The 12,806-nt window shown below is 38.9% G+C and overlaps 1 protein-coding gene across 2 annotated transcripts in view; it reads left to right on the forward strand.

The window, feature by feature from the left end:
* The first annotated feature begins 370 nt into the window (after positions 1-370).
* pik3ap1 (phosphoinositide-3-kinase adaptor protein 1) overlaps positions 371-12,806 on the forward strand; it is a 40,048-nt gene continuing 27,612 nt past the window's right edge. For both annotated transcript variants that reach the window (XM_061961924.1, XM_061961933.1), the window contains exons 1-2: positions 371-579; positions 6,241-6,666. In XM_061961924.1, the coding sequence (XP_061817908.1) occupies positions 549-579; positions 6,241-6,666 (457 nt within the window). In that variant the 5' untranslated portion in view covers positions 371-548. The remainder of the gene's footprint in view (positions 580-6,240; positions 6,667-12,806) is intronic.

Raw genomic sequence — 12,806 nt, forward strand, 5'->3', positions numbered from 1 at the left:
ATCGGGACCTAAACCCACACTGTCTGCACAGAGGTCAGGTAAGTCAACCAATCAGCATATACGTGTTCTTAGAGCATCACAGTGATCACATCACAAACCACTTGTTTATTTTCTTAAGGAAGTGAAGAATGCGCAAAAAACCGCACACCCACATAGATTCATACTGATACTTGTGTGTGTGTGTGTGTGGGTGTGTGTGTGTGTGTGTGTGTGTCTTTTGGCTGCTCCTTTTCATGCCGTTATTTTGAATAATCAACTCTCCAGAGGTGACTAATGGCAAGGCCAAGCATAATCGCCGACGTGTTGCTCATTTTGACATGACTGTGGTGTGTTTTTTCACTTCTTCAACTGTTTCAGGAAGTAGGGGCGAGTCGTTGAAATCAGGAAACTGAATGTCGCTATTGATACTACAGCAGTGGGTGAAAGCTAACTTGGTCTCGTTTGAAGAATGAAGCAGCGTCGAGTTTTTCGGGGGTAAATAAAGGACAGGGTTCTGCAAATGATGCTGCTTGTGGGCTGATTTGACAAATCTTCAAGACATTTCAACCATGGAAGAACACATCTCCAGTAGGGATTCAGGTAAATTACATTTCTACATGACTAAATTTGTCTTACCTTATTGGTGTCCTTCATATATAAGTACCATACTGACCTATTTAACTTGTTTTACATGTGCACATCAAGGGGAAGAAAGACTTGAAGCCCTCCTTTGTGGTCAAATTTGTATCTCAGTTATTTGATCATTTCCTACAAATCCAACTGTTAATGGCGGGTGATATTGGCCTATTAACAAATACATGTCAGGTCACTCAGCACTGCCATCAGCGGGAGCTGTGATGAAGGCGATTACTCGTGTCAGGTTTATTTCCCAGTTAGCGAGCACCGAGGTGAACTTGACGTGATTAAACACTTTAATGAGTCAAACAAAATTACCCGGACTGGTGTTGACACTGTGATGTTTGCACAAGTCCTTGTGGACTCTCTGCACTGAAATAGCGAACAGTTTGGACATTTATACTCCAAACCGCGCTCACCTTGACATTCCACAGCCAGACAGCTGGTATGTTGTCGAGCATTACCATGATAAACATTCGCCGCTTCTACGTGGAAACCAACACATAATATTGCCAGTGTCACGTCATTAGCATAATGTTTGCGCTTATTACCAGAAGGGGGATTCATTTTACATGCTTTGGTTAGATCAAGGAAGGTAATACTAACATGTTTATACACTGAATTTATATTCATATACAAAATGTATTCCGTCAACAAAATGAATTTAGTTATGATAAACTAAGGAAGAGACAATTCAATCACAGAGAACATACATTGAAGACCAGGGGTGTCAAACTAATTTTCATTGAGGGCCACATCGCACATCAGAGAGCCGCTTTAAACAGTGAATATTTATGTGTAATCACCTCATGATGTTATGACACAATTACTTGTGCTTTGATTAATATATATTTTGGTAACACTTTAAGTAAGTAACAAAGACTTAATTTAGAGTTACTTGGACACTAGGGGAACATATTCTAAGTAACAAACACTTAATTTAGAGTTAGGGGTTAGGGTAAGGGTAAGGGTTAGGGTTAGGGTTAGGGTTAGGGTTATGTTTTGTTATGTAAGAACAGACCATATGCATTGAGTGGTATTAAAGAGAGAATCATATACAACAACTTCATTACTTAGTACTAATAAGCAATAATTCTGAGGTTATTGAAGGAAGACTCTTAGTTAATGGCTTAATAGTTGTATAATAAGGCCATGTAGAACAAGGCATTAATAAGTACTTAATAATGACTAATTAAGAGCCAATATGTTACTAATTTGCATGTTAATAAGCAACTAATTAATGGTGAATACGTTCCCCCTACTAAAGTGTTACCTATCTTTTTACTATAACGGTTGGGTGATTATTTTTTAATCAGATTAATCACACTCGTGAACGGCGATTAATCATGATTAATCACAGGTTATTATTTGCTTGCATGAGTAAAATTTGCTAAAGGAAATATTCAAATGCAATTTTGTAGTCAGAATGTCATATATGTACATTTTATATGTTTTACTGAACTGCAAGTCATTGATTTGCTCAAAACTTGGTGACAGTAAGTATAGTAAGAATGAAGTACACATTTTGAAAGTCTTCAATAATATAGCAAACTAGGTACAGATGTACATTATATTAAAAGATAAGGTAATAAAGACACTTGTAAGCAACTGTATATAGTGCATGTGAATATACTCCTTCTTAGTTTATCCAGTTGACTTAGCAAACAAGCTTAGTTACCTTTTCACATGACGGCGCTGATCGCTTTTTTGTACAAACTACCTCTGGTTTGAGCAACTACTTGGAAAATGTAGGAGGCTAAGCTACAAGTTACTCTCAATTAAATGAAGCTAAGCTACAGGGGAGGCTATCCCTGGAGAATTGTAGCAAGCTACACTGCAAGCTACACGGCAGAAGTAGCTTGCTACATCAAAGCTACTTTTAACGGCAATTATATCTATGGAGCCACATGTGTAATATCTATATTAATGTAACTGAGAGTGTACAAATGGACCTAATACGGGTCCATTACTATCAACTATCTGTCATTTAGCTGGGGACACCCTACAACTACCTCTAGGGGTCCCTGCACCCCACTCTGTGTATTTATTTAGTTTGCCTTTTCTTTGGCCCACCCCTATAATTTTATTCCTTTTCTCTACCTACAGTAAAAAAACAGCATCTATCTGTTAGGATTTGGTGGAGTGGATCCCAAGGATGCAGAGACGTGTTGTGTACAATTGTTCTTCCTTTTATTTAGGAGGAAGCACAAAGTAGCAAAACAAAGGTGATGGTAGATAACACACAAAACTAAAAGCGCTAGACAAGGCTAGGAAAAATACTTCATGAAAAAAGTTAATATAAGGACAAAGTACAAACTAAAAACGCTAGACAAGGCTAGGAAAACATACTTCATGAAAGAAGTTAATATAAGGACAAAGTACAAACTAAAAACGCTAGACAAGGCTAGGAAAAATACAGGCAAACCTTAGATGAATGGTACACGATGAACTAGTGAGTTCTCTGGCAAAATCAACAGGTTTGCAAGCAGTGACAAAGTTCCGGCGCTCACAGGCCGTCAGCAGCCAGGTTAAATAGGCTGCTTCTAATCTACGTCAGGTGTGTGCTGCTGCCTTGCGCCAGCTGCACTCCATACTGTGGACGAGAGAGAGAGTGAACATGGTGTGCAGACAACAACAGAACTGAGCAAGGAAATTTCAGATTACCACACTATCTATATCTTGACTAAAAAAAAACAATGTATTGTGTGTTGTGTGGGCACCGTTGGTAATGGTTATGTGCAGTAAAACTTTTCATGAACTCAACTCACTAAATTTGTGTTGGACGTCTTAGATGAAGAGAGCTGTTATGATTTTGGCTTACAGAGTAAACAACTAAAAACCAAGCTTTTGAGCATTGTTTTCTCTAAACATTTACATTTGTCTAAATATGGCCAAGGACACGCATCATTGTGGGTTTTTTGCACGTCATCTTCATCATTAAAGGAAAAATCTAATCTCCGGGAGAAAATTCCTCTGTCATGTTTAAGCATGTTTCCTTTTTTTTGAGTGGTCAGCTTGAAGCGTCCCTCTGTCTCTGACTCCCTCGACGTCATGTGACATGAGTGCGTGTCTGTTATGATTTTCCTTACAAATTTCAATGACCCATTTTATCTTGCCTCTGATTGGTCCCAGTCCCTCATGTTTCCCCCTAACATTAACCAATTGTGACTCATCATACGAACACCAACCAATCATCATGGATTTTCTCCATATGTTTGGATGTTCTAATTTATACATGTCATTGTATTTTTTTATTTATTTTTTTTGGGCCTGGATTCGCAGTCCAAAAATGTAGCTTTGATGTAAGCTACCTAACTACATGCGTCTAAAAGTTGCTTAGCTACAGCAATCGCTACTCGTTCAAAAAGCAGTTAAGCCATGAAGCTTAGCTATATCTAGCTTGTTACAGCCCATCACTGGACGTTAGTTGGCGACATGAACGACAACTTGCAAAACTTGGACTTCACAGATGTTAAGTGACTTACATTCAGTAGCATTGTTTAATTTATCTGTGGCAAAAACAGATAAATTCAGCCAGCATAGTTTGTAGTTTTTTGTTTGCTGTCCACATAGCATTCATGCTATTGTTTAATTTATCTGTGGCAAACGCAGATAAATTCAGCCAGCATAGTTTGTAGTTTTTTGTTTGCTGTCCACATAGCATTCATGCTAGTGGCGCCATCCTCACGTTCGTGATTTAAAGATGTTATTTTAAACTTGATGTGCGCTAATGCGCTAATGATTAAAAAAAAGTTATAACTAATTACCTCAGTTTTATCTGAAGTTCCATGTGACGTTTTCACTGCCTGTGCATTGTGTGCCACCTTCCGGCGGTCAAAACAAACACTGTGATTAATCTTCAACCATTTATGATGAAGCCATTTTTTTTTTTCATTAATCACTACCTAATAACGTTGACAGCCATACTTTTTATATGCAATGATGTATTATTTGCTTTGAAATAATAAGTCAGGGTGACAAGCAGATATGTATTCATTTATTTTTATTCTAATAAAAAATGTTTGGAATAGAGTGGGGTCTATTTAAAGGCTAGAGTATACAAATGAGTTCTAAGATGGGACTTAAATGCTTCTACTGAGGTAGCATCTCTAACTCTTACCGGGAGGGCATTCCAGAGTACTGGAGCCCGAATAGAAAACGCTCTATAGCCCGCAGACTTTTTTTGGGCTCTGGTAATCACTAATAAACCGGAGTTCTTTGAACACAGATTTCTGGCCGGGACATATGGTACAATACAATCAGCAAGATAGGATGGCACTAGACCGTTTAGTATTTTATTCGTAAGTAGTAAAACCTCAAAGTTGCATATTAAGTGCACAGGAAGCCAGTGAAGGTGAGCCAGTATAGGCGTAATATGATCTAACTTTCTTGTTCTTGTCAAAAGTCTAGCAGCCGCATTTGGTACCAACTGTAATCTTTTAATGCTAAACATAGGGAGACCTGAAAATAATACGTTACAGCAATCGAGACGAAACGTAACGGTCGCATGAATGTTGATCTCACTGTCGGTTATGGACAAAATGGAACAAATTTTAGCGATATTACGGAGATGAAAGAAGGCTGTTTTAGTAACACTCTTAATGTGTGACTCAAATGAGAGAGTTGGGTCGAGGTTAATACTCACATTCTTTACCAAGTCGCTTTGTGTAATTGTTTGGTTGTCATATTATTACATAAGTGTCGGTGTCTAGCAGGACCGATAATCAGCATTTAGCATTAGCGTTAAGATGCAAAAAGTTAGTGGACATACATTGTTTTTAATTTCGTTTAGACACACCTCCAGATGACTACAGTCTGACGTGTTGGTCAGCTTTAGGGGCATGTAGAGTTGGGTGTCATCAGCATAACGGTGAAAGCTAACACCGTATTTGCGTATGATGTCACCTAGCGGCAGCATATACTGTAGAGGCTGAAGAGTGCAGGGCCAAGAACTGAACCCTGGGGAACTTCACACGTTACCTTAACATACTCTGAGGTCACTTTGTTATGGGAGATGTACTGTGTCCTGTCAGTAAGATAAGAGTTAAACCAAGAAAAGGCTAAGTCTGACATACCAATATGTGTTTTGGTACGTTCTAATAAAATGTTATGATCGACGGTATCAAAAGCACTGCTAAGATCAAGTAACAGCAACATAGATGACGCATCAGCATCCATAATTAGCAATAGATCATTAGTCATTTTCGCGAGGACTGTCTCCGTAGAGTGATTTGCCCTGAAACCAACTGAAAAGGTTCACAGGGATCTTTTGACGCTAAGTGTTCATTTAGCTGCTGTGCAACAATTTTTTCGAGGATTTTCGAGATAAAGGAAAGGTGGCACACCGACGGGTAGTTTACTATAAGGTCAGGATCGAGGTTAGCTCTTTTGAGGGTGAATAACCAGTTTTTTGAATGCTAGGGGAACAGTGCCAGACGAAAGTCATAAGTTAATAATATTTAGCACTAATGGGCCTAATATTACAAACAGCTCCTTGATAAGTTTCCCAGGAAGTGGGTCAAGCTTCGGACCAGGAATTAATATACTTTAAGCCTACGTAATAAAATCAATTCAAAGTATACTGTTCACGCAGCTGTCCTTATAAATAATTTTGTTTTTTTACAGATAATCCTGCAGCCCTCTCATCACAAAAGGTACTAATTCTGCACACTTCCGACGCACAGGAATGGGCAGAATATTTGCAGCAGATCTTGAAGTCATCCAAGAACTTCCAGAAAAACTCAATCTTGCAATATACTGTTGGGTTGGCCGATAAACTCCATGAATGCGACTTTGAATACTTCCACAGCTGCAAGTGCATCGTGCTGCTCCTCACTGGAGCATTTGTGGACATCATATTTAACCCTGGGCTGCAGGGAACCCTTCAGAGGCTTCTGCAGCCATCTAACAGAGTGGTGGTGCTGCTGTGTGGCGTATCTGAAGAAGACGTAGTAACAGCTGGGTTTGAAGACTGGTCCACTTGGAGGAAACTGTACGCTGAGGATGAGCCTGCTGTCTACATCTCCACCATTTTGGACACCATCACTAACAGTAAGTCAGCTGTTTCTTATGCTAAATGTTGTCCACAAATGTCATTAGATATTGAACTGATTTTTTGTATTATTATTATTAGATGTAAACTCTTATCGTTCAAAATCATTAAGAAATTAATTGAAATTCTTAAAATATTTCAGTCCGAGTGTTGTAAATCTATATGATATATATAATAGTAGATCATTTTTGCTAAGGGGCCACATGATGAATACAAAATATTCAAATATTCATATAATTTTTGAGCAATAGAAAATAAGTTTAGCAAAAACATATTTTTTTCAATTTAAATTTTAGTAGTTTCAGCAAACAAAATGTATTTTCAGAAATGTTCCATTTCTGAGCATACCCCAACCTAAGAGGGACAAGCAGTAGGAAATTGATGGATGGATGGATGGATGGATGGATGGATCGGTTCAATTCAATCCAATCCAATCCAATTCAATCAAAGTTATTAATCCCTCAAGGGGTAATTCATTTTGAGCTGCAGTTTGTAAATTGGGGCAGCATGGTGACACGGGAGTTAGTGCATGTGCCTCACAATACGAAGGTATTGTTAATGCAACTGGTCTAAAATCATAAGTTGTTCAGATTTACATGTTTTTGGGATGGGTATCACAGTAGAATATTTCCAAATGCCAGGAATCTGGAAATATATGTTGGAGGGCACTGCAAAGTTGGTCAGCACAATATTGGAGAGTGCGCCCTCAAAAAAGGTCTGGAAGAGGGGTTTTCCTTATTTTGACCCGTTTTAAAAGCTCTCTAACATGCTTCTTCTTAATGATAATGTTTGGATCAGGGGAAAGAGACTATTTGAGGAGGGAAATATTGTCAGAAAAGTTATTCTTTTCAAAGCAAGAAAAAAAAAGTAAATGCATTTGAGAGATTAGCCATATTTATTCCCTCAATTGTTATAGGATTCCTGTCACTCCCACTACTTCCCTGCATATGTAGGTCATTGCTTTTATTCCTTTCCAAGCTGCTCAAAGCTCTCCACCGGTATATTTGTGTTCTACCTTATCCTTATAATTATTTTAGCTTTCCTGATCTCACTCCTTACCGATTGTCCTTCTTTTCCTGCATGCTCCCTGTGTAAAACATGTGTTTCTTCATGTTTATGCAAACTTTTTGTTTCTTAGTGACCCCACGGTTTGTTGTTGAAAAATATGGTAATTTCCTTACAGGCAATATTACAGTCAACGAAAAAATGTATATAAGAGGAAACTGTTAATGTCAAGTCATTGTGAACTGTAAAAGACATCTCAATCTTTTAAATCGAAGCATGCTTAAGGTGGTAAAAGTTTCCTCTGTCCAACATCTTACTTTTTTTTACTGTATACACTTGCTTCTGGCAGATGGGTTTATAAATGGGCATCAGCAGCACACTGCTGTGGTAAGATGCTCCAAAGGGAGGCATGGACAGGCAGTGATCCATATCACAAGTCGATTGTGGAGTTTTTTTAGGGTTGTAGCACAGGTGTCAGAAAAGTCAGAAAATAAATTTGTTCCTATTAAATTCAGTTTTACAAAAAAAAGATAACATTTGAGGCGCTGTGGCTTAGCCTAGCGTATAAAATAAAATAAATCTCAAAATAATTCGAGTACATCTTCAGAGTCCTGTGTGTCTGACACTGATCTGATTAAAGTTCCCAAGAATACATTTAGGTGCGTCAGGTGAGTTATCATCGAGTCTATTGGCTACCTCTGCAATAAGCTGTGTGGCTGCCGGAATGCTGGCCCTCGGGTGTATGTAGACAAGGGTGACCATATCCAATTGTACAAACCCCAAAACCAGTGAAGTTGGCACGTTGTGTAAATCGTAAATAAAAACAGATGAATAGACTGCAAAGACAAGACTTAACGTTCGAACTGGAAAACTGTTATTTTTTGCACATATTAGCTCATTTGGAATTTGATGCCTGCAACATGTTTCAAAAAAGCTGGCACAAGTGGCAAAAAAGACTGAGAAAGTTGAGGAATGCCCATCAAACACTTATTTGGAACATCTCACAGGTGAACAGGCTAATTGGGAACAGGTGGGGGCCATGAATGGGTATAATAGCAGCTTCCATGAAATGCTCAGTCATTCACAAACAAGGATTGGGCAAGGGTCACCACTTTGTGAACAAATGAGTGAGCAAATTGTCCAACATTTTAAGAACAACATTTCTCAACGAGTTATTGCAAGGAATTTAGGGATTTCACCATCTACGGTCCGTAATATCATCAAAAGGTTCAGAGAATCTGGAGAAATCACTGCAGGTGAGCGATGATAATACGGACCTTCGATCACTCAGGCGGTACTGCATCAAGAAGCAACAACAGTGTGTAAAGGATATCACCACATGGGCTCAGGAACACTTCAGAAAACCACTGTCAGTAACTACAGTTTGTCGCTACATTTGTAAGTGCAAGTTAAAACTCTACTATGCAAAGCGAAAGCCATTTATCAACAACACCCAGAAACGCCGCCGGCTTCGCTGGGCCCGAGCTCATCTCAGACTGACTGATGCAAAGTGGAAAAGATTTTCTATGGTCTGATGAGTCCACATTTCAAATTGTTTTTGGAAACTGTGGACGCCGTGTCCTCCGGAACAAAGAGGAAAAGAACCATCCGGATTGTTATAGGCGCAAAGTTCAAAAGCCAGTATCTGTGATGGTATGGGGGTGTATTAGTGCTCAAGGCATGGGTAACTTACACATCTGTGAAGGCACCATTAATGCTGAAAGGTACATACAGGTTTTGGAACAACATATGTTGCCGTCCAAACAACGTTATCATGGACGCCCCTGCTTATTTCAGCAAGACAATGCCAAGCTGCGTGTTACATCAATGTGGCTTCATAGTAAAAGAGTGTGGGTACTAGACTGGCCTGCCTGTAGTCCAGACCTGTCTCCCATTAAAAATGTGTGGCGCAATATGAAGCCTAAAATACCACAACGGAGACCCCGGACTGTTGAACAACTAAAGCTGTACATCAAGCAAGAATGGGAAATAATTCCGCCTGAAAAGCTTCAAAAAATGGTCTCCTCAGTTCCCAAACACTTACTGAGTGTTGTTAAAAGGAAAGGCCATGTAACACAGTGGTAAAAATGAACCTGTGCTAACTATTTTGCAATGTGTTGCTGCCATTAAATTCTAAGTTGATGATTATTTGCAAAACAAATTAAGTTTCTCAGTTAGAACATTAAATATCTTGTTTTTGAAAAGAATTTGCAAATCATTGTATTTTGTTTTTATTTACGAATTACACAACGTGCCAACTTCACTGGTTTTGTATTTCCAACCAGCAAATATGAGAAAATGTCGTCTAAACATCCACAAAATGACACAATTTCAGAAGACCATTTTTAATATGTTGAAGAGGTTCATTTAGCCTACTAATATGTATTTATAAATGGTTAGACCATTTATAAAGACCATTTTTAATATTCAGCTTCAAATGGCTTCGGCAATTTCCGTTGCTTTGGGCTTGGATGACGTCACAAGGGGGAACCCTCTGCACTCTGCCCATATAATAGCAAATTAGTGATACTGGAAATATGCAATAATTGGAAAGAGATGTGCTGTTTATCATTCACAATCCAAATGTAAGGCAAGAACATCCATCCATCCATCCATTCTGATATCGAAAAATACATGTTTTAAAAAGTCCACTAACAATTGAGTGAACAGGGGCTCCTGTATTATACCCATAAAGCCTACTACATAACCATCCAAAACCCGCCAACAATACTCTATTTCGGGGGTCGGCAACCCATGGCTCCCTGGAACTTTTTCCAAAAATGTATGAAAATAGAAAAAAATGGGGGGAAAATACATATTTTTTGTTTTAATACGGTTTCTGTAGGACAAACATGATACAACATTCCTAATTGTTCGAAAACCCACTTTTTTAATAAGTTGGTGTTTATGCTTCACTGGTGAGAGTATTTGGCGAGCGCTGTTTTGTCCTATTATTTTCGGCGGTCCTTGAACGCACCGTAGTTGTGTGGTCTGTAACGCAGCAGTTTGTTTACATCAAACGTGCCAAAGTATGTCACTCGACCGCGAGGCATTAAAAAATAAGTCACCACGACGTCACTTTCATCACTTGGTTGATATTCACGGCACCCGAGGATCTTGTGCGATGATACTGGCTGCTGCGAGCTTAGTTAGTATGAAGAATAAAACCACCGCCAGGAACGCCAAAAAAACTTTTTATTTCGACAGCTAGACTCTCTCTCCGTACTGATGGTCAAAACTGTGAAGACCGATCGAGCAGTTCCTGTTTTCACAATAAAAGTGCTGCTCTATCCTGCCTGCACTAATCAAATAAAAGTATCAGAAAACTAGCTCACACAAGCCAGCGAGCTACGGAGTTAACTCTAATGTATTTCTTGTGAAGGGTATATAACACGTGTATAGAAGCTGGACAGATAAAAAGCTAAAAAAAACTACTTTTATGTGGTGTTGGAAAGAGAGAAGGACATTGTTCCCCCTCCACAATGTAAATTCAAAGTTGTGGAGCTTATCAACAACTAATGTGAATCCTGTCGGATTCCAATCAAGTCATCAAAATAAGGTAATACACCAACTTATATTCTTGTCTACATGAAAGAAGGGAATCTATATGTGTTAAATATGTTTGTAATTCCATTAAGTATATTAAACATCTATATATATATCAGTGACGTGCGGTGAGGTTCATGGCTGGTGAGGCACTGACTTCATCACAGTCAGATTTACAAACATATGAACCCTAAAGAGTATCTTATTCACCATTTGATTGGCAGCAGTTAACGGGTTATGTTTAAAAGCTCATACCAGCATTCTTCCCTGCTAGGCACTCTGCATCAAGGGTTGGAATTGGGGGTTAAATCACCAACAATTATTCCCGGGCGCGGCGCCGCTGCTGCCCACTGCTCTCCTCACATCCCAGGGGGTGATCAAGGGGATGGGTCAAATGCAGAGGACAAATTTCACCACACCTAGTGTGTGTGACAATCATTGGTACTTTAACTCATTGGCGTTGTTAGGCCTATTTTAGGGGGGCTCAAGCCCCCCTAAAATATTCTTAAGCCCCCCTAAATAATTTGGTGTTTTTTTGGTTTTTTTTAGAAATAAATGCCGACATATTCATTATAAAGTGGCCCAAATATGAGTTTAAATAAATAATCATATAACCAGCAGTGTTTCCCACAGGACAGGCATCTATTTGTGGTGGTGTGGTTAGGGGGCGGCGGCGGCGGCAGCGGCGATGACCAAGAAGAACGCGGAGTTGGAATATAATTACAACACTTTATGTACATATTTATATACAGATTTGAACAATTAGTTATTCACTGAAATATATTTATTAATTATGGATCTTACAAAAAATATATCTTATAAAATATAAAAGCTAAAATGTCTCTTAAAGCTCTGCCCCTTTAATTAGTGCATACATCATCTGTGTGAAGGAGTGAACATCCAACATTAGAATTTTTTACTAACGAGCAGAACCGCTCTATGTACAGTGCCGTCTCACCTTAAGCGGCAGCAGCTCAACACATGCAGGGTTCAACGTTAAGCTTTTTTTCTACTTGCCCGACTTCTCAAATCTACTTGCCCCAATATTTTTACTTGTCCTGCCTAGGATTTTTTCTGGCTGCGTAGTGCTCATGGCTTATATCTTACTAAAATCCTTCCCGTTGACTATTTACAACACTACAAAGTATTTATTATTATTATTATTATCTATAATTACATTTAAATGGCATTGCATACATGTAAAATTAAATGCTATTTCACATTATTTGACCAGTAGCAGTTATACCCATCTGAACAGGTCAGCCACCTGTTTAAAGCCCGATCACAGTTGAAATCTTGAAATGAAGTGAAGGGCCTTTAATGGCCAAAACATTAACCTGGACAACATTTTAACAGCTGGTTGGCTCAGATTGTATTCTTTTCATTGCATTCACATGCTGCAGTGGACAGTGGACAATTTAGCTTGGGTATTAATGTAGTATCTGAAGCACCGTCTCCACGTGTGTTTATTGACAACAGGGTTATAACCTGGACACGTTAGCTCGTCGGTATGGTAACAGGTAGTGATGGGTTGATGAGGCTTCATGAAGCGTTTTGACACATTGCAAAACTGTATTGATACTGTGTC

Source organism: Nerophis lumbriciformis, linkage group LG02 (assembly GCF_033978685.3).
Source record: "Nerophis lumbriciformis linkage group LG02, RoL_Nlum_v2.1, whole genome shotgun sequence".
NCBI lineage: Eukaryota > Metazoa > Chordata > Actinopteri > Syngnathiformes > Syngnathidae > Nerophis > Nerophis lumbriciformis.